This window comes from Stenella coeruleoalba (genome assembly GCF_951394435.1).
Source record: "Stenella coeruleoalba genome assembly, chromosome: 2".
NCBI classification, from domain to species: Eukaryota; Metazoa; Chordata; class Mammalia; order Artiodactyla; family Delphinidae; genus Stenella; species Stenella coeruleoalba.
The window spans coordinates 1,332,586-1,357,524 of record NC_137147.1 but is presented as its reverse complement, the minus strand read 5'-3'; the positions used below and the strand labels follow the sequence as shown (position 1 = coordinate 1,357,524).

General features: G+C 45.9%; 3 protein-coding genes across 10 annotated transcripts in view; 1 reads left to right on the top strand and 2 right to left on the bottom strand.

The window, feature by feature from the left end:
* Positions 1-399: 399 nt before the first annotated feature.
* ATP5MJ (ATP synthase membrane subunit j) lies at positions 400-5,732 on the bottom strand. 2 transcript variants are annotated; one of them, XM_079912735.1, is made up of 5 exons: positions 5,282-5,732; positions 2,771-2,936; positions 2,264-2,387; positions 1,505-1,528; positions 400-812 (listed from the first exon to the last, which is right to left on the bottom strand). In XM_079912735.1, the coding sequence occupies exons 2-5, from the start codon at positions 2,780-2,782 to the stop codon at positions 778-780; spliced, it is 195 nt and encodes a 64-aa protein (XP_079768861.1). In that variant the 5' UTR covers positions 2,783-2,936; positions 5,282-5,732; the 3' UTR covers positions 400-777. The 2 variants fall into 2 exon arrangements, with proteins under 2 accessions (XP_079768861.1, XP_079768862.1); XM_079912736.1 differs by lacking the exon at positions 2,771-2,936 and having other exon boundaries at positions 418-812; positions 5,282-5,475.
* A 4,129-nt stretch (positions 5,733-9,861) lies between these two features.
* Positions 9,862-24,939, top strand: part of TDRD9 (tudor domain containing 9) — a 114,700-nt gene continuing 99,622 nt past the window's right edge. For all 7 annotated transcript variants that reach the window (XR_013825334.1, XR_013825335.1, XR_013825336.1 and 4 more), the window contains exon 1: positions 9,862-10,153. Coding sequence is in view for 4 of the 7 variants with exons in the window: in XM_079908017.1 (XP_079764143.1) it covers positions 9,960-10,153 (194 nt within the window). In the remaining 3 variants the exon portion in view is untranslated. The remainder of the gene's footprint in view (positions 10,154-24,939) is intronic.
* On the bottom strand, positions 19,468-20,459 carry RD3L (RD3 like; the record flags this gene model as incomplete). The annotated part of the gene is made up of 2 exons (XM_079908059.1): positions 19,468-19,765; positions 20,161-20,459. 2 exons carry the CDS (start codon positions 20,457-20,459, stop codon positions 19,468-19,470), a joined length of 597 nt encoding a protein of 198 aa, XP_079764185.1.

Sequence of the window (24,939 nt, the reverse complement as noted above, 5' to 3'; positions counted from 1 at the left end):
TACTGCTTTAGAATCTATGTTTTAAATGCAATTTTAGGGGTTTTGGTCATCGCCTTAAATGGAGAAAAACATTACGCAGCATTCACTTGATATTAGCCAAACTACAACAAGTATCAATTGATTAAAAAAAAAAATTTATGTACCTTGCCTTAGAAGTGATTTCTGGGTAAAATTTTCTAGAGCTTATAATTCCATCCACGATGTGATCTAATATTGCCTATTTCTACAGCATTTTACATAACTTTGCTGTACACCTGAAACTAACATAACATTGTAAATCACGTATACTCCAATAAAATTTTTTTTAAAAAGGCATTGTACAGTTTAAATAATGCTCTTGCATACTTTCTCTTACTGCACTCCACAGTAACTCTAAGTTAGAACTTACACGTTATCTCCATTTCCAGATGAGAAAACAGAGGCTCAGGGAGGTCATAGGAGTTAAGTAGCAGAATCATCTGCTTACCATTTACTGACCTTCAGAGTGTGAAGCCTAGATCTGCCCTCCACCCCTGTGCTAACCGAGGTGTTCACTCATCGGCCCCTTGGATTTCCTAAGGACAGGGCAGCTCGGCGAGACTCTGGCTGCACCTGGCGCACGCAGACCTACTCGGAGTGTGGCGGGGGCGGGTCGAAGGGAGGGACATGGGCGCAGGCAGCATGGGTCTCACAGGTACGTTTATTCATGCCCAAGGGCAGCGGCACTGCTGCAAGTCAACCCGATGTCCCACGTTCCCACAACACAGCCAGACCGACGTCCCATCCAAGGAGAGCTTGTTAATGATGACCACGAGCAGGCTCAGGACTGGAAGCTTTTCAAAGAGAAGCACGACACAGATACAATTTAGGAGGAAAGGAACAAGCAGACTGTGGTTCATTATATAGGTATGTACTGACAAGCCAGAAGATGCAAAGGACAACTTTCAACATGATGGAGCACATGGAGGGTTATTTCTATACGGATGTACATGGAGGGTCTGTGGAATCAACAGGGGCATGCAGCTCACGTGCAGGCGCAAAGAGCAAGCGGCATGGAAATGTCTTCTCCCCAAGGTCAAGGGCCAGTCCTAAGTTTGCACAGGAATCAGATGCCTAGAGTTTCACTGTCCTTTGGAAGCGAAGTGAAGGAACGCCCAGCACTAGGGCACAAATTTATGTGGTTCTTGCTTTCAAAACACGCTCTACAGGGCAGCCCACTGGCACAGCTAACTCCTCCTGCCTACTGGTGACACCAGCTAGCTCCGATCAGTTCATTTCACTCCTGGAAGCTGTACTTGGCCCAAGGGGTGAGCAACGGTTTTTAACACACAGACTGTAGGGGGCGGAACTTCAGAGTCCGCTTCCAGCAGGCCAGCGCTCTCCACGTTCTGAAGTGCTCCTACTGCCTCTGCGTGCTTAGTGAACCACGCAGCAGCTTCAATTCACAACAGGGATATACCTTGTCCCAAAAAGGTACGATGGGGTTTTTTCATTCCCCATCCATTTTAAGAAGCAGAAATCTTACCTTTCAAGGCTTTACTTCTTTTATCTAAAATAAATGGAAAGAAAAATTGGTCATGTCAATGCTTTACAAAAATGCCTTTAGTCGACTCACTGTCGAAATCATCATTTGGCTGAAAAGTTCAGAGCTTAGGCAAAGCTATTAAATGAAGCTTTCAGAAAATAGGAATTCCTATAGTGTCTCAAAGCCAAGAAGTGGTAAAAATTCTACCACAGATGTTCTCTCAACAGTTAAATAGCCCTTCAGAATCTGCAGGACTCTTCACTCTCTACCAGATCCTAACCTCCAGTCTTGCAGTTTAAAGTTTCTCCTTTCTTTCCTCTTTTTAACCAATCACTCATTCATACACAGTTGGGCCTCATCTCTGCTTCACTGAGAACCAAATGGTTACTCTGCCCCTATTTTTATTAAGAAAATATTTAAACATTCAGATCAATGGAAAAGGTACAGTAATACACTGCATACCATGACACTTCATCCCTAAATATTTTAACCTGCATCTCTGAAAACAGGATATCTCCTATGCATTCTAAATACCATTGTCACACCTAAGAAAATTAACAATTCCGATATCAAGGTCTTGTTCAAATTTCTTATCGCTGACATAGCTCTTACACTCCCCACATTTTAACAAAGGACCACCAGGGGTTCGGATGTTCACTCCTAGTTAAGAACCACAGTTTCTTTACAATATGAATCGTGATTCCTCTTGAAAGTAATTTTCTTCTTGACCTCCAATGAATCAAACACAAAGAAACTTACCAGCACTCCTGATTTTATAAACGATAAAAGCCATCAGCCCCATTCCTGCCCAAATCTCCTGGTAAGCTTGGGTATAGTAGGGCTTCATGGGGACCCAAACATTCTTAATAAGGCTTTGAAGCATCTGAAAAGGAACACAGTGATAAATATTACCATGACTATTGTTTTAAACCTAACTGGTAAGAGGTTTCCATTTATTAAGTTTGACCCTATTTCCCAAACTATTCAACAGGGAGCAGCCCCTATGCCAGACCTGCTACCCGAAGCCATTCCAACATCTACATGGGGACTCCTGCTCTCAACAGCTTTCCAAGCTCCACTCACCTCTCACCATCCCCTGACCTTGGCCATCCGGGCACTCCTCACTTCACATTCCTCCAGCCTCAGAGCTCTCCCAGCCCGTGCTGTCCCGCACTGTCATCAATGGTCCCCCTCTCCGAAGGCTATCGTCCACGAATGCCCCCAAATTATGCCAAGAATTACACACTTTTGAAGAAACTAGCATACCTGCATCACCATGTTAAGAACTGTTGGCGTTCAAAGCTGGGAAAGAACATGGTCAAGGCATGGTGATTTCCCTGTGACACTAACACCCAGGCTTGGGCTCACGTTCATCAGCTGTATCTCAGTCCTTCTTTTGTTTTGTTTGAATCTCAGCTGTATTGAGGCATAACTGACATATAAAACTGTAAGTCATTTATGGTGTACACCATGGTGGTGACTTGATACATGTGCACGATGTGTAGGGACTTGCCCTGTCTAGGTGATTAACACATCCATCACCTCACTTTTTTTGGAGAGAACTTTCAGTTCTCTAAAGAGCCAGAGCATCTGGGAGAACAGTGTCCTTGGTAGAGGCAGCTCACGGGCCAAGACCCAAGGTCAGAACATGCTCGGAGTGGGAGGAACAGCGAGAAGGCCACTGTGGTCACTCAGATTCAAATCCTGGCTCTGTCACTTTCCAGCTAACTTAAACTGCCTCGGTTTCCTCATCTCTAAAACAGCACCCGCCTCAGAGGGCTGTTACGAAGATGGAGGAGTTGCTCTGTGCCAATTGCAGTATCTGCTGTCCTACAGCAAGTGCTTGTTACATGAAGTGTCATGGCTGGGCTAGCGGACAGAAGATGGCCAGGTCATACAGGGCCTTGCAGGCCACAGCAAAGAGCGCAGCTTTTATTCTCAGAATGTCATGCAAATTTAACAGCATTCACGAAGTGCTTTACTTGCTTATCTCCTGCACTACTTGGACACATCTGGCTGGACACAGTTGCCTGAGACCACACAGCTGCATCTGTAAGCCACCCAGCTGGATCTGCTCCTCATCACTGAGAATCTGCTCTGAGGACTGGCTTCCAGCTCTTCCAAAGAGAGAACATACCCAGGCTGAGACCCAGGCCTGAAGGGTAGCCAGCCCCGAGTGACCCAGGAAGACGTGGCTGTGTCCTCCTCCTGGAACCCCTTGCAGACGTGTCTGCCCTCACACTTCCTGTCTTCAGGCAGTACCGGGATGCTCTGCCAGAGCATAACGTTCCAAGAAACCCACAGCCCTGCCCTGAAAAGGCAGACGAGAAGATCCAAACAGGATGTGGAGGAAGCCTCTGGAAGCCCTGGACAGGAGGAGTTCAGAGGCACTGAGCAAATTCCTCTCCTCCCTGTGCCCAGCACTGACTGGGAAGGAAGACCGATGGGGTCGGAAGCCTGCGAATCCTAGGTTCCTACACCAGTTCAGCCTGTTCTGCCCTCGATCCTGGCAATGTCTTGAAGCTGTCATTTCAGAGGTTTCCCTTTCTGTGAAACAGGGATAGCTCCACCTGCCCCACTGGGCTCTCAAAGTAAAGGACCCCAACCTACTGCCTGGTGTGGAATAAAAACTCAGTAAATGATCGCAGCAAGAGCAGAAAGAATTTCTGCAGATGCCCAGCTGACTACAACAGTACTAAGCTCCTGAGATTCTACGAGGAAGGCCTTAAGAAGCTGAGGGCAAGGCCCAGGTCAGGTAGGGGCCTTAGAGCAAGGCCAGAAGAGGATCTAGAAGGAAAAGAGCAAAGCAAACTAGGAGGGTGTAAAGGAGGTAAGAAGGGGCCAAAGAAACTTCTGTTATCTCCATATTTTGCTCGGGGCCCAGACCCCTGGTGTTGTCTCCTCACCTAGAATTACCCAAGAGTGCTTCAGGGTAGGTACACGGCAAATGCTTACCTCTCACCCCGCCTTTGGCCCAAGGCTGACATATCTGGCTGGACAAGCGACATGTTCCCAATGTTTACAAAATGAGGCCCCCTACTTTTTCTGCCTGAGTTCACTCTATCTAGCATCGTCTCCCAGCTGTGTGAATTTTATTAGTGCCCATTCCTTCAAAGACCCATCCTATTCAAAGGCCAAGTGGGTGTCGGTTGTGTCCGTTTAAGTCTGCAAAGTGGTTGGTATGTTACATTAACAGCAAACTATCACCTGACCTTACACTGGAAACAGGAAACGTCTGACCCGTTGAGCCTCAGACCGGGCTTCACAGGCTGAGGTCCGTACAATTGCAATTACCTCCGATCCCGTTTTGGTCCCCGTTTCCCCCTCTCCCAAAGCCCTGTCATATGTACAGTGTAGCTCCGAGAACAGTGTGCTTGCAAGGAAACTTGAGGTGTAAAGGAGAGAAGAGAGTAAACGTGGGGAAGGAGCTCTCGGCTTGGATCCTGACTCCATCACTAACCTGCCCTGTAAGCTCGGTTAGGTGGTTGAACCTCTCACGGCCAAAGGAAAAGGCGTAGCGCGGCCTCGACTAATAACAGCTAACCCCAGGACGACCTCCCTTTACAGTTTGGGGGACCCAAGTAAAAAGTGCGCGTGGGCAGGTAGAAGAGTTGGACCTCAAGGTCAGCGGGGATGGAGGTGTGGCCGCGGTGGGACCGGGGAGGCTCCCACCCGCTGCGGAGGCCACTCCGGGCCCCAGGTCCTCGCCGCCCGCGATCCGGCCCCTCACCGTACCGGCTACCCCGCGCCGAGCGCCGACCCCAGCCCCGCTCTCACCTCGGCGAAAGACTAGCGCCTCAGCCAGCCCCAACTCAAAGCTGACGACTCGGAAAGGTCACTGAGCGCGCAGGCGCCGCGCGGGGCCTGCCGGGAAGGCGGAAGGAGCGGCGTCGCCCTAGACCAGCGCGCCTCCGCCGGTCGCGCCTGCGCACCCCAGCGCCCCCAGCGGCCGCCCGGGTTCGGCCGCCTGGAGGGTTGGGGGAGGGGGCGCGCGCGCGCGTGTGTGTGTGTGTGTGTGTGAGAGACAATCACGTGACTTAACCATTCGTATTTGCCTGGGAGTGGGACTTTCAGTGCTGAAACTGAGAAGGTCTTGGACAAAACTGACGAGTCGGTCTACCCGAAAAATGGAATCTTTACTTGTGTTAAACGCAGAAAAGTTGCCTCTCCCGTCTCTGATTTTCTTGCCATTTCTCTGTTAACATGTTTCGCTCTGCATATTTTTATGCATCAATTCTGTGCATCGTAATTCTACTCAACAGACAATCTAAAGACTTCACAGGGGTGCAAGACACTGGACCTAAAAGACGCAGGCTTTAAAAATAACCATGCTTGGGACCTCCTGGTGGTTCAGTGGGTAAGACTCTGTGCTCCCAATGCAGGGGGCCGAGGTTCGATCCCTGGTCCTGGAACTAGATCCCACGTGCATACCACAACTAAGAGTCCACATGCTACAACTAAGGGTTCACATTGCCACAACTAAAAGATCCTGCATGCCGCAACTAAACATGCCACAACGAAGATCCCACAACTAAGACCCGTGCAGCCAAAATAAATAAATATTAAAAAATAAATAAAAATAACCATGCTTAATATGTGCAAGAAATTAAAAAACAAGACTGAAAATCTCAGCAGAAAACTGGAAACTGTAAAAAGTTAAACAAAAGAAAGCCACTTAGCTGACTTGAAAAAGAGCCCAATAGAAGTTGGATTGATTTAGCAACAGATTAGACAGTTGAAGAATTACTGAATTGGAGGCTGGGTTAGAAGAAACCATTCAGGAACACAGACAAAAGAGAAAGCAACAGCAAGAAAGTCTATCATAGGTGTAACTGGTGTCTTAGTATAACTGCCAATCTAGAATTCCACGCGTGAGGAAATTAGCATTCAGAACAGAAGGCAAAATGACATTTTGGGCCAACTAAGAACTGAGGGAATAATCACCAGTAGGCCTGCAGATTAAAAAAAAAAAAATCAACGTTCATTATTCACGCAGAAGGAAAGTGAGCTCAGAAGGAAGGATGGGGAGGGTGAAAGGAAGAGCAACAGACTTGGTCCTACTTTGAAGTGAAAGCTTAGGATCAAATGAAGCTGCATGCAAAACTTGGAAAACTTAGGGTAGTGATGCTCAAAGTGTGGTCTCGGGGTACCCAAGGCCCCCGAGGGCCGAAACTATTGTTTGTAATAATGGTAAGATGTTACTCGTCTTTTTCACTAGAGTTCTCTCACAAGTGTATGGTGGAGTTTCCCAGAGGCTGTGTGGCTTGTGATGCCACAACAGAATGAGTACAAAAACAGGAGAATCCAGCTATCTTCCATTACGGCAGACATTAAGAGGTCTGTGAAAATGTAAGCGTCTTTTACTCTTCTCAAACACCAAAATTTGGGGGTAAATATAGTGACTTTTCATAATGATTCCCTTTAACATCAACTGGTCTTATTATCATTTTAAAATGAATTTAAGAAGTAAATAAAACATTTCTCAGTTGTAATCCCTAAATAAAGCAGATAGAACCCATGTAAACAAAAGCTCTGTAGGGTCTTCAACAATTTTTTTCTTCAACAATTTTTTTTTTTTTTTTTGGCGGTACGCGGGCCTCTCCCTGCTGTGGCCTCTCCCGTTTCGGAGCACAGCCTCTGGATGCGCAGGCTCAGCGGCCATGGCTTACGGGCCCAGCCGCTCCGTGGCATGTGGGATCTTCCCGGACCGGGGCACGAACCCATGTCCCCTGCATCGGCAGGCGGACTCTCAACCACTGCGCCACCAGGGAAGCCCTCTTCAACAATTTTTAAGCATGTAAGTGGGTCCTGAGACAAGGACAAGGTTTGAGAAACACTGTCTTAGAAAAAGAATGTTTTAGACTTATAATGAGCTAGAAAACCACAGAGGACAATAAGCACTTAGGAAGAACTTAAGGAAGAGCATCATCATTGTAAAGCTAGTTCAAGACAAATCTTTTAAACTTCAAACTCGACTTGAGAGCAACAGAATTTTAATGTCCTCAGTTGTTAATCTAACATAGCCCATGAAAAACACATGTTCAAAGAAAACAATGTTTAAAGAAAGGGTCATCCCAGCAGATTAATTCAAAATGCAAAATGCTGTATTTTGTGGCTGGGAAGGTCACTGAAGATATGAAGGTATTTTGGGTAAAGCTCCTCCCACTTCACAGCATCACCATCACTTGGAATTGCTCTCAGCTGTTTTCCCTTTGGGCCTGCAGCTCCAACTGCTCTGGGGTTGCAAGTATGTGAAACTTCCACCAAGGCCCGCTCCGTGGCCTTCCCCTTTGCTCTGGCCTAGATGTCTACATGCCTATACGGAACTATGAAGCTGCCTCTTTTTAACTCTGGACTTTGGGCAGGAATGCCAGATGAGCTGGGCTAGATGACTAAAGAGAACCAAGAACTACTCATGAAATGAAGGGGCTCAAAGCCATTTACTCTGTCACGACACCGAATGTTAACCAGTGTTTCGTCTGGAAAGTGGCAGTTAAATGACAACACATTTCAAAACTGAAGAAGCATCAAGACGGTGTCCTTCAACTGCAGTTAAAAACTCAAACCTCAGGAGGACCGAAGGAGGTAGTAAGCCAAAAGGATCAACGAACAGAAAAAGCCCTTCAGAAAACATCTGCGTGAAAGGCACTTTCTTCAGAAAAAGAGCAACTTCCGCTTAGAAACACACTCACTGTAACATCAACAAAGGAAGGTAGTGTGGGAACAGTAACGTACTAGGAAACACAAATGGGATTGGCAGAGTTGTTTGAAGTGGTTTTGGCCTATCTTGTGAAATTCAGAACATGTGCTAGCCTTCACAAAATGGATGAAGTTGCAGTATTTTCCAACCAATGCTGAATGACATACTGAGAGTCTAAATGACTTTATGATCACATTTTCTTACTTATTGAAAAATATGTTCTTTTTTCCTTGCCAAAAAATGTGTGTGTGAGGGGGACTTTTGAAGCCTGTACTATTTGGAACAGTCAAAATACGAGGCCCAAAGCTCGTAATACATTAGTGGTGTGGCCAGGATAGGGCCTGGGGCTTCTAGCTCAGTACCATGCTGGGTTTGTTTTTTGTAAGAAACCAATAGCTCAACCCGGCCTAGTCTGACTTCTCTCTGCACTGTTCTCAGGCTGACCTCCTATCTGCCACTCTTGGGCATTTTCCAGTGTTTGTTTAACTGATTGGCCCTCACACTGTTGACCAGTGCCATGCTCTGGATTCCTCCCACCTATTTCTTCACAGGGCTCTTTCCTGTGAGCCCACACTGCACTGGGCACTGACGGTGTGAAGGTGGGCAGGCAGTAACGTCACTCTTCCGATTCTCCCTGTTGCCTTTCTTCCTTTGTATATCTTTACTGGATTTTTCCTCTCTGACCCTTCTTTCAGGCTGCTTCCTAGTTTGTCTACTTTCACTCGCTCTGGCCTGGACCATTTCAGCTGCTCCCAGGGTGGTTTTAACCACCATCCATTTGCTGACGACTTCCAAATGCGAACCTCTCACCACCTGTTCTGTCTAGCTGTGGGGAGGACACCGCCCCTGACACGCGGATTTAGGAAGGAAGGAAGGAAGGAAGGAAGATGAACTCAGTTTAGTCAAGATCTCGCCCCACTGAACTTCTTGCAGATCCTCAATTCAGCCAGCAGGGCCACCTGCCTTCAGGCCTTCATCAGCGGACTACCTCCCCCTCCGAGTCCTCTTTCGCCGGGCTTGTTCCTGGTTCTTCTGCAGGTTTCCACTTAGGTGTCATTTTCTCCAAGAAGCCTTCCCCGACTTCCTTGCTCCCTTCCCCAAATTAGGTGCAAGGTGTCCCAGGTTAGCAGGCTCTGGTTTGCCTTCCATCTTCTCCATGCTGAGGTCTATTACCACGACCCTGCGCTGGGCCAGGCACACAGCTGGTGCTCAATAAACGTCTGTCCCGTGTTGGCCCAGAGCGCCCACCAAGCCTCAGATGGAGTAGCCCTCAAAGCGGGAGATTGGAGAGAGACTGGAGGCCTTGTTCTTGCACATCCCGGGTTCGCTGATGCTGGGCCGCGCCCCCAGACGGCCGAAGGGCCCTGAGGGACTCGTTTTGCCAACTTCGGTACCTGGTGGCCGACCCCCAGCAACCGGACTTCGGCGTCGCTGACGGGCAAGCGCTTCCGACAGGCTTCACACGGCGCAGCGGGGCGGGGCGGGGCCCGTGGCACAAGGTCAGGGTGGCGCGTGGGGGCGCGTGGCGCGTGTGGAGCGCTCTGATTGGAGGGCTTGCGGCGGGGCGGGGCCGCGGGCCTGCCGACGCTGCGTCGTGCGGGCGCTGCGTCGTGCGGGCGCTGCGTCGTGCGGGCGCTGCGTCGTGCGGGCGCTGCGTCGTGCGGGCGCTGCGTCGTGCGGGCGCTGCGTCGTGGTGCGACGTGTTCCCGCTTCGCTGACCCGAGGTTGAAGAGGCGCGGACGCCGGCCTGTGAGCATGCTGCGCAAGCTCACCCTCGACCAGATCAATGACTGGTTCACCATCGGCAAGATGGTGACCGATGTGGAGCTGCTGGGCTCGCCGCCCGCCCTCCCGGCCGAGGTGGCCCGGGATGAGGTGCAGCGCAGGGACGTGGGCCATGAGGCCCCGTCTCCGGCCCAGGCCCAGGCCAGGCTAGTGCCGCCCGGGAGGTAAGGAGGCTGGGGGGGAGAGACGGGGGCGGGCGCAGGTGCGGGCCTGGGCAACGAGGACCTAGGCCTCCCCGACCCCGCATGACCATGTCGCTGGCCTCGGCCGCTCTGGTGAGATGTCTGGCCGTCCCAGAGTGAGCTGGCCACCAGGCAAGCCCCACCCCGTGGCCTGGGCCAGGTGGACTTCTCCCTACCAGAAGTGGAGCCGCTCCAGAGTCTGGTTCAGTTTAAAAACTTTTTATTGGTAGGCTTTATTTATTTACTTTTTAGAGCAATTTAAGTTTATGGAGAAATTGAACAGAAAGTAGAGCCCCATGTACCTCCTGCTCCCCAAACAGTTTCTCTCATTGTCAGCATCTAGCTTTACTGTGGTATGTTTATTATTATTAACTAAATCCGTCGATAAGACGAGGGTTCGTCCTTTTTTTTTCCTTGCTGTACACGGGCCCCTCACTGCTGTGGCCTCTCCCGCCGCAGAGCACAGGCTCCGGACGCGCAGGCTCAGCGGCCATGGCTCACGGGCCCAGCCGCTCCGTGGCATGTGGGACCCTCCCGGACCGGGGCACGAACCCATGTCCCCCGCATCGGCAGGCGGACTCTCAACCACTGCGCCACCAGGGAAGCCCTCCTCCATGTGTTTTTAGGGCTTGGTAGCTCATTTCTTTTTAGTGCTGAATAATATTCCATTGTCTGGATGCACCACGGCCCGATCACCACTGAAGAATATCTCGGTGGCTTCCAAGTTTTGGCAGTTATAAATAAAGCTGCTGTAAACATTCTTGCGCAGGTTTTTGTGGACTCAGAAGTTTCGGCGCATTTGGGTAAATACCAAGGAGCACTAATGCTGGATCTTTGTTCAGTTTTATGAGTGCTTCTCCTCCTATTATTCCTTGACTTGGGTGCTGTCAGTTAATCTGTTCACATGATTTTAGTGGAAATAAGGCAAGAGGATGCCTATATTTGTAGGAGACCTAGACCTGGTGAGTAGAAACACCTGCTCCCTCTTTAAAGAAGGTCAGTGTGGAAGTATCCCCTGCTTGGGGTATCTGCATCACTGCTTGGCCTCTTCCCCCCGAGTTCAACAGCCTTTACCGTTGAGAAGATGGTTTTGATTTTAATTTTTTTTAAGTTACCATTGTGCATTGCCCCCAGCCTTCACCCCCATTTGATCTAGTGGATGGACTCAAGAGTCTGAGTCAAGGTCTCATGGGTTGTTTTGAGCCTTTGTAAAGTCAAGTGCAACTTGGGATCGTTGGTAAATCTGTTTCTTGGAGGCAGGGAGGGGACAGAGAGACTCTGGTACAGCTTTAGAGTGGCTGTTTTGTTTACGTTTTCACACACTTTGTTTCCTTTAATTACTCTGGCGAATGATCCCTTAGATCCGCCCCCTGCCCCCACTCCCCTGCTTGCTCCGTAGACTTAATGGGCAGAACAGTATTGCTTTTAAATGACTCACTGTGGTACTGAAGTAAGCTATTATTGACCTTGTCAGAAACGCCAAGCATGGATTTAAATGTCCTTTTAACTTCCTGGACCCTTAATGCTCATCTAATGCCAGAGTCTCTAGCAAAGAGTAGGCACTCAGTTAAATATAGCTATATTATTTAATCCTCAAAACAACCCCTTGAGGTTGCTGGCATTACCTTGATTTTATAGATGAGGAAACACACTTGGGTGGTAAAGTGACTTGCCTGGTTTCCAGGAATAAATGGTCAAGGTAGGTAGAATGACTTCCTCCCCCACCCCCAAAAGATATCCACTGGAACCTGTGAGCATTTTATGTAACGTGGCAAAAGGGATTTTGCAGATGTAATTAAGGTTACAGATCCTAAAATAGGGAGATTACCTGGATTATCTAATCAAATGAGCTCTTAAAAGCAGAGACCTTTTCTGGGTAGAGTCAGGGATTTGAAACCTGAGAGGGACTTGACTGGTCATTGTTAGAGGGGCCACATGGAAAGCTTGAGAAGGAATGTGGGCAGCTAAGAGCAAAGACTGGATCCTGGCTGACAGCCAGCAAGGAAATGGGGACCTCAGTTCTACAACTTCAAGGAGCTGAATTTGGCCAACGACCTGAATGAGCCTCCAGCTTAGGGAGTGCAGCCCTGCCAGCACCTTGATTTTGGCCTTGTGGGACCCTAGACAGAGGACCCAGTTGGTCCACCTGGACTTGTGATTTACAGAAACTGAGAGATAATGAACTTGTGTTGTTTTAATCTGCTGCACTTGTGGTGACCTGTGGCAGCAGCAGGAGACTAATACAGTGGTAGAGCTGGGACTCAGACTTAGATAAGCTGACCGTGAAGCTGTGGCAGCTCCAGTGCCTGGCAGACAACGGCTGCTCAGAGGCTTGTTGAGTGATGTCTTCCCAGTGAAGGAGAGTTTTTTTAAAAAATAAATTTATTTATTTAATTAATTTATTTTTGGCTGCGTTGGGTCCTCATTGCTACATGTGGGCTGCTCTAGTTGCGGCGAATGGGGGCTACTCTTCATTGCAGTGTGCAGGCTTCTCATCGCGGTGGCTTTTCTTGTTGCGGAGCATGGGCTCTAGGTGCGCGGGCTTCAGTAGTTGTGGCACGTGGGCTCAGTAGTTGTGGCTCGCGGGTTCTAGAGCACAGGCTCAGTAGTTGTGGCACACGGGCTTAGTTGCTCCACGGCATGTGGGATCTTCCCAGACCAGGGCTCGAACCTGTGTCCCCTGCATTGGCAGGCGGATTCTTAACCACTGTGCCACCAGGGAAGCCCTGAAGGAGAGTTTTGATGTTGGTGAGAAAACATTCGATGTAGGGGAAGGCAGGCTTTATAGGTATAGGGTATCGCATAGTGAAAAGGTATTTGAGAGGGACAGTCACTCAGGTGGGAAGATTAGCTTGCGTTGAGTCCCCGGAGTCCAGTCTGTGGGTGCTGTTAAATCAGCTTAATGAGTCATATGAGTTGTGACCAGAAAAAGAGCAATAGAAGATACCAGACTGTATCATGGTAGTTCAAATAAGAATTGCTCTGTGAGATGGACCTGTGTCTGTGTGGTGAGTACAGAGTCACAGTGTGAGTTTCTTTCTGAAAGAAAACCCTGCTTGAGTTCCTGTGGTGAGAAGTGAGCCAGGACCAGGAGTTGGGAAGGGTGGTAAAGTGAGTAGGGGTAGTTGAATGGTTTGCAAATGATATATTCAGTGATCCTATGAATTTCCTCCCGTCTTGTTTTCCACATGTTATTGTATTTTCGCTCCTTTGTGCTGATTGTGGGGTATGCTTTCCCTTTTTTCTTTTTCTTTTGGCTGTGCTGGGTCTTTGTTGCAGGCTTCTCTCTAGTTGTGGTGCGCGGGTTTCGTTGCCCTGTGGCATGTGGGATCTTAGTTTCCCGACCAGGGATTGAACCCGTGTCCCCAGCATTGGAAGGCAGATTCTTAATCACTGCGCCACCAGGGAAGTCCTGGGGTGTGCTTGCTTTTATTTTTACATTCCTGTTTCTTCACCTTGGCATATGAAAAAGAGAAACTTAGTGGCTGTGTTAGGCCGTTGTGTTTTCCTCCAGGGTTGTCTGTGCCAGCTTTCCTTTGGAACGCAGGGCATGGTCCTCAGACTGTGGCTGGCAGCCTCGCTGCACTCCCATTGCCCTTCTGCCCAGTGTTGCTTTCTTTGTGTGTGGACTTCCCTCTGTCTTCCTAACTCACGCGAACTCCTGGGCTCATGACGGTCTTGCTTAATTCTCACTTTGACATCTTTGACTCTCCAGTACCTTAAAATGTACTTTGTCACAGAGAAACTCCACTACATAAAGCTTTCAAATCGCTTTTCAAAAGCATCTGGTGATGCTGTTACCCAGTTTCCTTTTTTGTTAATTTCACGTTTCCTTCTTGAAATGTCTTACTATAAGCTGAATGCCTACTGCGTTGGGCATTGTGTCAGGTGACACAGGCAGTGCAAGCAATCTCACTCTTTCTGACAGACGAGGCAAGTCCCATCTTATAGCTGAGGAAGTCAAAGATCAGGTAAGTTGAGAAACTTATCCCAGACCATGTATCTGTTATGTTGTACAATGGGTGTATTTGACTCCAAAGCATGTGACTTTTTCCTTTTTGCCTTGTCTTTCAGTATTTAGGCCTTCCCTAGATGGTAGTATTTGCTTGTGTTACCCTCCAAGGAGTTCTGTTTTCTGTTCACCCACAGAAGTCCATGTTTTTTAAAAACCTTTGTCTGTTTAACAGATTTAGTCTATTAGGTAATTTTCCCATTAATTGAAAAACTATTTGAGTGTCTATTCTGTATCTACCACGTGCAGCTGGAGTAGAGGGATTGAGAGGGAGGGAGGACATGAAGTCAGAGAGGCAGCAGGATGCCAGGTCAAGAGTTCCTTGTTCAGTCTCAGTGAGCAGCCTGCTGCTTCATCTTTGACTTCGGGGAGCCCACTGGAGGGCGCTTGGAGATTTTGGGCATAGCTGCCGCGTGTGGTCTCCGCTCTAACAGGGTCACTGCCAGTTGAATGAATGAAGGGGGCCGAGGGCAGAAACAGGGAGGTCAGGTATCAACTTTGTGTGTAAACTTGGTTGCACCATGGCCCAGATATTTGGTCAAACATTACTCTGGGTCTTTCAGTGAAGATATTTTTTGGATAGAATTAACATTTAAATAGGCGGGTTTTGAGTAAAGCAGGTTAACCTCCATAATGTGGGTGAGCCTCATGCAATTAGTTTATGGCCTGAATAGAACAAAGACTGATTCCCCTGAGCAAGAAGGAATTCTGCCAGCAAACTCCCTTTAGACCCAGACTGCGGCTGAGCTGGGTCTCCAGCAGATTTTGGACTTGCACCTCTACAGTTGTGTGAGCTAATAGCTTAAAACTAATCTCTGTGTATACAGATGTCCTGTTGGTTCTGTTTCTCTGGAGAACCCTTACTAATACATCATCCAAGCAAGAGAGAGGACGATGGTTTAGACCAGGACAGTAGCAGTGGAGGTGGCAAGCGATGGTGGAATTCAGGGTATATTACTAAGAGGCGGGAACTTTGTAGCTGGATCAGGTATAGAATAGGAATGGGGAAGCAGTCACGGGTGACACCAAGGTTTCCGGCTGAGCATTTGGAAGGTGTTGCCATCCACTGAGAAAGGCCAGACCGCAGGAAGAGCTGGTTTTGGGGGAATACGAGGTGTTTGATTTTGAACATGCTAACTCTGAAAATCCTGTTAGATAACAATAAGTGCATGAATCGAGGAAAGAAGTCTGGTTATGGAGCTGGATGTTTGGGAGTTTAAGGCTCTGAGGCCAGTGAGACGAGACCACCCAGGCTCTGGGTGATGGAGCCTGGTGGGTGAGTGCAGAGAGAGGGGAGGCCTAAGGACCCAAGCCTGGAGCACCTGAATGTTTAGAGGTTGGTGAGAAAGAATGCAAAGGAGACCGAGAAGGAACCGCTAGCAGGGCCCGAGGAAAACCAAGCGAGCGAGCCTGTTTTAAACAACTGCTTGCTTAGTGCCCTGTATGTGCATCTCTTAGTACTTCGAAGGAATTATTTATTTATTTATCTATTTAATTTATTTATTTCTACTTTTTATTTTTTGGCTGCGTTGGGTCTTCGTTGCTGCACGTGGGCTTCCTCTAGTTGCGGCGAGCGGGGGCTGCTCTTCATTGCGGTGTGCGGGCTTCTCATTGCGGTGGCTTCTTGTTGTGGAGCACAGGCTCTAGGTGTGAAGGCTTCAGTAGTTGTGGTGCACGGGCTCAGTAGTTGTGGCACACGGGCTTAGTTGCTCCGCAGCATGTGGGATCTTCCTGGACCAGGGCTTGAACCTGTGTCCCCTGCACTGGCAGGCGGATTCTTAACTGCTGTGCCACCAGGGAAGTCCCAAGGAATTATTTTATGCGTTGTTTTCCCCACATGAGAACTTCTTGAGGGTGCAGATTTTCACTGAATCTCCACCTCTTAGCACAGTACCTGGCATATAGTGGGAACTCAGATGTCTGTTTGGATGAATGAACTGCCTTCGTAGGTCCCAATTATTGATTGCTTACAATGTGCTCGGTCCTTATTCTAGAAATGATGAGAGTTGCTTCCTCATTTGCTCCTACCTTGAGTGAATCCTGAAATCTGAGTTATTCCTCTGACCAGAGCTGATTTCCCTAAGGTAGGGGTGTGCGTGAGTGAGTGTGTGTGTGTGTATGTGTACAATCAGTCCAATAAAAATCAGCATATCCTGGCAACTGTACCGTAAAGTATTTCTAGAATAAGAGTGTCTCACTGTGTATACGATCACCACCCTGGTCTGAATAAACCACCATCATCTCTTGCCTGGATTATTACAAAAGCCTTCTATTTTTGGTCTCCTGGCTTCCTGTCTTTGCCCCTAATAATTTATTTTAGCACCTAGAAGAATACCTGGCGTGAGGTAGATGCCCAGTTGATATTTCTTGAATGAAGGAATCCTTGTTTTTTTTTTTTTTGCGGTATGCGGGCCTCTCACTGCTGCAGCCTCTCCCGTTGCGGAGCCCAGGCTCCGGACGCGCAGGCTCAACGGCCATGGCCCACGGGCCCAGCTGTTCCGGGGCATGAACCCGCGTCCCCTGCATCGGCAGGCGGACTCTCAACCACTGCGCCACCAGGGAGCCCTGAATGAAGGAATCCTTGAGTAAACATTCACACGTAAGGTTTGAGGAGCACATGTGCGACTTTCTGTGGGGTAGATGGCTATTAGAACAAGATGTAGACTCTGATCGTGGCTTACCGAGTGTTCCTCCATCTGGCACCTGACTCACCTCCTGCTGTCTTTCACTGCATTCTGGACACATTGGCATTTTTCTGTCTTGAAGACACCACACTCCTTTCCACACTGGGGCTTCCACACCTGTCTGTCTTGTGCCTGGAGTGCCTGCCCTCTTCCATTCCTGCCCTGTTTCTTCCCATGACATGCTCCTTTCATCATTCGGGGCTCTGCTCCTTCAAGAAGTCTCCTGTGACCTCCATAACTACAGAAGTCCTCCCCCACCTTCTTTGGCAGTCTCTCTAGTCTTTGTGAACTTTTTCTCCTCCTCTAAAGCACTTATCACTTGCCCCAAGTCTTGCTGTTTGTGATGTGTTTTGGGGTCCTCCACCATTGTGGGGGGGCCAGAATGATTCTGAGATTTCTGGCTTGTAGAATTGGATGGATAGGTAGGGTTGTCATTTCCTGAGAAATGACTGGAAAACACTAGTTGAGGTGTTCGAAGAGTTATGCTTTTAGTTTGTGTAAAGTGTGTTGTTTTGATTCCTCTGTTCCTTTCTTGAATTTTATTTATCCTTTTAGGAAACAAACCTCTATGATTTGGTTTTGAGCATGTTGATTTAAGTTGCCTGTAGGTCTCCCAGAGGAGGTGTCAAGTAGGCAATTGCCTGTATGCATTTGGAGCTCAGACGTAAGTTGGGGCTGGAGGTGGTGTAGGGGCCTGCCAGGCTGATGTGAATCCTAGCCCTGCCATTCAGTATCTCTTGTGATATTGGGCGAAGGCATCGAGCAGGTGTGAGGCTGTTTGCTCATCTGTCAGATGGGAATAACATCACCTACTTTCAAGTTTAGGATTAAATGAGATGTACATACATACAGTGGTTAGCACAGTGCCTGGCATGTAGCAGAATGACTTTCATGTTATTAAATGGATTCGGCTGGTTAATAATGCCTCCTTTTCAGAGCTTACTATATGTCAGGTCATCAGAATCCTTTTACGTGGGTTAGTGTATTTATTCCTTGCTACTCCCTACTTAAAACTTCTAGCTCCTGTGCCAGTACTTTCTCTTTGTAAAGCACACCTGAAGCTTTCCTAGTAGTCCTCTCCCCCATCTGCACCCACTTCATATTTTTAACGCACATTGTTTTGCCAATTTTAGGTACTATAAGTAGCCCAGTATATAAAAGTGTGGATCTATTAACATTCAGGAAGTTATTTGTGTTATAATTTCTACCTGATTTGTCAATTTTTTAGAAACAACCATAGATTTCAGTTATACACACCAGTACTGACATAGGAAACATGGTTATTAGGTTATTGCCAAAAACAAATGTGAGAGGTAGAAACTCAGAATACTAAAGTCCCTTTTGTATTTTTCCAGTCCCTTTAAAAGTCTGGTTGTACAGTTGACTCACTGCATCGTGGGTGACTTAGAGTGGTGTGGGGTTCGTCTTCATCCTGGACTAGTGGGATGACCTAACGTCTATAGCTTCTTCAGTCACTGTAAGCTTTTTTTTTTTTTTTTGCGGTATGCAGGCCTCTCACTGTTGTGGCCTCTCCTGCAGCGGAGCACAGGCTCCGGACGCGCAGGCTCAGCGGCCATGGCTCACGGGCCCAGCCGCTCCGCGGCATGTGGGATCCTCCCGGACCAGGACACGAACCCGTGTCCCCTGCATCGGCAGGTGGACTCTCAACCACTGCGCCACCAGGGAAGCCCCTTTTTTTTCTTTTTAATGGAAAAAAACTCACTCGAATAAATCTCCAAATATGAAGTTATGGACATTAGGTTCCTTGGATTTACTTTTAAGAACGGTATAGATTCTAGCACTTAATCATAGAAATAAATCTGACTAATGAATAGTTCCCTACTTTAATGAAATTCTGAGAGGTTGAATTTTATGTTAAATATTTTACTATTTTAAATGAACATAATATTGGTTTAGATTATAGATTGGCATTGACTGTTTTTCTTTGAGTAGCTGTTACTAATGTTGTTAAACTAGTCCATTTCTTTTTTGCTCATGTAATATAGAGCTGTTTTTTTAAATACTTTTCCTTAATGCTGGTTGAGATTAAAATGAATCTCAGTGTTGGGATGAAGCACTGCTTTGTTTTCAAACTGCACATTATTTTTTCCCTCACTGCCGTCTTCCCCCTCCCCCGCAGAGAATGACTGATTCATTGTTATATTGTAAAGATAAGATTCACATCAATCATTTATTTTATTCTATACATAGTTCTTTGTAGAATAAAAGCAAGGTTAATGTCAAAGTTAATTTATCGAATTTCATACTTGGTACTTTCATACAAATTTCATATTTCATATTTCAAAATAAAATGCCTTAGTTCCTGTTGGGATGTGTTTGAGGTATAAGAAAATACTTCAAACATTTTTTGAAAATATTTAGGAAACATTTTAGTTAAAAGCATACTGTTCAATGAAAACATTGCATTTTTAGAGTGGTTAAAAAAGGAACACTATTTAAAACATAGGCTACATCGACAGGAATTTTAACTTCTGATCTTGCGACAAAGAGTAGCATTAAGTCACATCACTTTCTCTTTTTTCTTAATATTAAGGGTTCCGATACTAAGACTGTCAAAAACTCCTCTGTTTACAAGTAATTTAACTTGATGGGTAATAATATGGTAGGTTCCATATCGTATGTGAGAATGTTGGGAACCTGTTCTTTGTGTTTTTGTCTACGTAACTTGAAATAGTGGGTATTTCATCCTTGTCTGGACTCTTGGAGCTTTCTCCTGGGATCATGGAGCGAACAGGACAGGCTGCGCTCTGTGGCTCTTCCACGCCTTCTTGCTGACTGCCTTTGTCAGGACTACTTAGGAAGTCCTTCAGAACTTGCTTGAAGATGTAGACGACTTCCCATGGCAGTACATCGTTTTCTGCCAGAACTTCTCGAAATCTAGAGGCAAAGCAGTTATCAGTATTCAATTCAGAAAATCTCTTTTGTCGTATCCCTTTGTCTCCAAAATTCAGCTTAGATAATGTGACCATATAGTAGTTACCCACCTTTTGAGTAAACTGCACATTGCTTTAAAATTACACTTCTAGTAAAGAAATTTCAAAAGAGACTTTAAAACATTTCCTAGCCAGTGAAATACCAACAGTGGTTTTGTGTGTGTGTGTGTGTGTGTGTGTGTGTGTGTGTGTCCGGCCCATCCTTAGGGATTTTGGTTGCTGGGTAGTTGATACGCATGATTAAAAAATTTATATGATATAATACGATTTCCAATCTAAAGATGTGAGGAGCTTAAACTTGACAGCAAATATCACAAGAAGGGAACGTAGTATTTTTACCTGCTGAGAATAGCTCCAGTTTGACAAGGTTGAACCTGTGAGCAAAGAACTTCAAGTTGTCTTTGTTCAGTAGCTGGGATGGTTGCGTGGGGATTCTGATAGTTTCTCAGCCAATTGTAATCCACACCTGTTCTTTTCACTTTTTGCTCACTTTCGATCTCTTGTATTAATCTCTCTCGTTCCTTTAGATGCCATTTTAATTCCCGAAGCAGAGTCTTTGTCACTACTTCTGAGTCAGGGTAGCGTGTGGATTTGTAGGAATTGTGTTTTGGCCATTTCATCCAGCCAAAAAGTGGCATTTTTAGCCTATGGAAATATTCTCACTTGTTTATTTGCATAAAATATTATGGTTCTGATGAGCAAATATTTGTTTCTTTACAGTAACTTTGCCAGAAAAGTGCATGAATTTTTCACTGGTTAGATATACAGGTCAAAATAAGATTAGAATGGATTAAAGTCTTAATTTCTAACTAGGTCAGTGCCAAAAACCAGGCTTTGAAAATACTTTTATGTAGCTAAGGAGAAATGAAATGCAGTCAGATAATCTACAGACTGAACAATTTTCTGAAAATACCACTAACACTTGCTATTAAAAGTTCTTAGGAGGCTTTAAAATATGAACATATAGGAAAGTGCTATCTGCAAACATACTTTTGACTTATGTTTTGTACAGAAAAGGTTTAAAGATTACCTGTGAAGTTGATGGATCCGATGTGGTGATGTTGCCGAGGAGTTTACTTGAATTGGTGATGAAGGTGTGCTTCACTCAGGCATATCTCCTTCTCCTGGATGTGTCCCCTGTTGAAAGAATGATTCTCCTCCTTTACCCACCGAAACTGTATTTGAAATAACTAACCTTCTGTGTTAGGAATGAGGTTGTGATGTCTTCATTTGGAGAGAATGCTCATTAATTCACCTTGTAAGTAAGCTAGAAGAAATGACAAAAATAACTTACTATTTAATCTTTACAAATTATATAATGGTTTGCCTTTTGAATGTAGCTCAGTGTATTTGAAAGAGATGCCGGCAGCTACAGATTCTGGTCCTAAATGCATTTAGACACATCTTTGATAAAGAAACGGAGAAAGGTCGTCTGAAGCACCACAGATGCGCTGCCAGCTCGAGTGAAGACTGTCGCGCGATGTGGTGCTTTGCTGTGCGTAGCTGCGGGCCACAGTTCAGTGCTGTATTTTTATGCCTGTAGAGCTCTAAAAATAACCGTGTTGCTTTTATTCCTCAGCTTAACTTTCAGGCGGTTTAGAAGCCAGGTCACTGTCCCCTCTAATGAAAGCAGGAAAAATAGATCAGACTTGACTATTTGCACAATATACATTCTGAGAAACCTCGTTACAATTGAGCAAAGTAGGCAAAGAATGCTGATATCAGTCGTGTGAAATATTTAGTAAATGTTATATTCTGTACACATTTTGTTTTTCTAAATAGTATTTAAATTTGTATATTTAAACAAGTTGTAATGCTCGAGGACATTATATACACATAAGTAGATAACTTTAAAATATACTTTATAATCTCTAAAAACATGGTGATAAGACAATAATAGATTAAGGTCAGAAAAAAATAGAGACATGACAACATATCAAGTTCACAACAAAATCTTATAGTTCATTATAGAAAATCATTTTCGTGTTTTCTTTTGTAGCTGAAAGTGAAACTTATACTCACAGTTTGGGCGAGTACTGATGTGTAATTGGTCTTTATTGTGCTAGTTTTCTATTCCAGAGAGGTTTGTGTCTTTGGTTTAAGCATGGACAGGTTCGTTACTCTGTAGTTCTGTGTTAAATGACTGTGTAGTGGCTTTTCCTTTTATAATATTTGTTCCTTCTGTTGCTTTCTCCTTCAAATGAACTGTGAAGAATAGACCTCGTTTACATCAGACCTGCATGTCATGCATGATAAAGAGTGATGTGTGTGGTCATCCTCCAGCTCCTGTTACTTATATGTTAGAAAAACCCAGATGTCAGGATTCATTATCTGTAACTAGAAGGTTTTCATATTGCATTGTGTATAGTACTGTGAAAGGGAAGGGAGTAAAGTTTATCATGACAGAACTGTCCTATCTGATTTTCTACTATAGTTATGATGAGTCAGGCTGCTTCTCCCTTTGAATAGACTCGTTGTCATTGCTTTAATTTTTAAATTTTTTGCCTCTGAAATGGTGACAAAAATATCAAAAATGTATTGGATGTGGAGCATAAACCGACTTTCTGTTCCAGGCCCTCTTTAGTCTTGCCTGTCCCTTCTTCTCCGGCTTGCTCTCTTGCGCTACCTGAGTCTGTCTGTCGTGTCAGCCAAGCCTGACTGCCCCACACAGGCCGTGCTCCCTCTGGCATTTCAGCTTTGGTCACACTGACTCTCTTCTGAGTCGCTCGTTTTTCTTTTCCATGTACCTACACTGTAATTCTCTTATTTATTTTTGCCTGTGTTGGGTCTTCGTTGCTGCGCGAGAGATTTCTCTAGTCGCGGTGAGCGGGGGCTACTCTTCATCGTGGTGCGCGGGCTTCTCATTGCGGTGGCTTCTCTTGTTGTGGAGCATGGCCTCTAGGCTTGCAGGCTTCAGTAGTTGCGGCACGCAGGCTCTAGGGCGCGTGGGCTTCAGCAGTTGTGGCGTGCGGGCTCCGTAGTTGTGGTGCGTGGGCTCAGTAGTTGTGGTGCGCAGGCTCAGTAGTTGTGGTGCACGGGCTCAGTAGTTGTGGCTCGCAAGCTCTAGAGCGCAGGCTCAGTAGTTGTGGCACACGGGCTCAGTAGTTGTGGCGCACGGGCTTAGTTGCTCCGCCGCATGTGAGATCTTTCCGGACCAAGGATCGAACCCGTGTCCCCTGCACTGGCAGGCAGATTTTAAACTACTGTTCCCCAGGGAAGTCCCTATACTGTAACTCTTTTTCAGGGCTCAGTTTCGATACCAACTAATTTTTTCTTCTGTCTGAGGGAAAAACGTTTTTCCCTTGGCCCCCACGCCCTGTTCCTTTGAATTCCGGTTTTATTTCTCTTTACTGTTAAACTAATAGTCCTTTACAACTAGGTTCTGTCTGTCCTCCACTTATTTGCAGCTCTCATTAGCTCAGCAGATAGTTTTGACTGTGCCATGTCCTAGATGCAGGTTAGGGACTGGGGATGCAGCAGTGGACCAGACAGACCTATTCTCTGTCCTCATGGAGCCCGTGTTCTAGTGGAAAGATGAACCCGAGGACCCAAATCACCTAGTGCAGTGGTCATGATACACTCGAGGTCTCCTCAGTTCACTGTGGAGGTCAGGGAAGGCCTTTCTGGGTAGGGGCTGTCCTTTGAGCAGAGGTTTAAAGACCAGCGAGGAAGCCACACAACGCGCTTCATGCGGCCAGCTCCCTCCTCAGCTTGGCCTGTTAGCGCCTAGCTGGCTATTGAGATTGAGTCTGGCCTTCACGGAGCTTTCCTTACACCTCGGCTCACATTCAGTGCGTTTTCCTTTGATCTTCCTCGGGTAAGCCAATTTTCCTAGTACTTAGTGTGTGCTACTTGCATTATTATACATTTTATTTTTTCTGTCCTGTCTCCGGAGATTGTTATGCCCAAATGGCATTCTCTGATTACAGTAGTTCCCCTACTACCATGTAGATAGAGAACAGAAATATTTGTAGATCAAGGTAAGGAAGTACCTTTGCATTAATCCTTCCTGTTTGTTGGGAGTATAACCAGATTAATGTTGGATTTTATTCGTCACACATTTTAGTAAGTTGAATAAATGAATTATTTCTAATGGATTGCAACCTCATTAGGCTATTTTGTGTGGAAGACATAAAGCTTAAACTATGACGCAGTTAGGTTAATTTCTTTTTGGTCTTTGTCATGGTTTTCTAGGCTTTATCTTCTTAGCTGAACAGCAAAAAGTTTTATGACTTGAAGTGAGATAGGATCGTATCATTCATTGTGTGTGTCTGTGTGTGTGTGTGTGTGTGTGTGTGTGTGTGTGTGTGTGTGTGTGTAGAAGTTTAAGATGTGTAAGGAAGTACTTAAGTCTAAAAAGACAAAATTTTGGAATCTCGAAGGGCAGGCTAAGGAGCCAGGTTGTTTATATACAACTTGTATATATTTATGGTCAGGGGGCCTTATACAGTTCTCAGCAGCATTTGATTGCAATTAAAGGAAGATTTTTCATTGTGAGAGGACTGATATCTTTCTGTTTTTAATTCCTTTGCTACTGAATTCAGAGTTCTGAATTATTGGTTGGTTCTTTTTGTCTATTAAAGATGCAGTTAATATTTGAGAAACTGTGATGTTAAATTCCTTTTCCCAATATTAATTCCCTCTTTAAAATACTCTGATTGAAACACACTAAGATGTACTTTTTCATGTTAAAAATCCTATTCTATTGGGTTGTCCACATCTTATTGACTTAAGAGAATTCTTAGTGTGCGTCTGCGTTCTGTGCTGCAAATGTTCACTCGAGAGAGACCACTGTTCTTGCTCTGTAACCTTTATAGACGTTGTTCATAAGTTTTACATTATAGTTTAGTTTAGTTTGTTATTTTCCTTTTTTGACTTTTCCTTTTTTGTGTTCTTGTTTAAGCCCTTCTTTACTTCAAAGTTATAACATACAGAAGAAGGTCAGCTTTTTAGGCTTAAAAAAATAAGTACTCCTGGGTGTTGAGTTGGTTTGAAATTGATTTGAGATTGGTTTGAGGTGTAGGGGTCCCCAAATTGGATAATCATTATTCAAAGTAAGTAGTCATTGTTCCACCCAGGAGATTTTCCTGATTCCTAGTACGCCCAGTAACCGTGTGG

Excerpts from the sequence above, each read along its gene's own strand:
- ATP5MJ (XM_079912735.1), bottom strand. Across the intron at positions 1,529-2,263 it reads TTATAAAATCAGGAGTGCTG|ATAAAAGAAGTAAAGCCTTG; the intron begins GTAAGTTTCTTT and ends CATTTATTTTAG. Across the intron at positions 813-1,504 it reads AAGAAGTAAAGCCTTGAAAG|CTTCCAGTCCTGAGCCTGCT; the intron begins GTAAGATTTCTG and ends CTCTTTGAAAAG.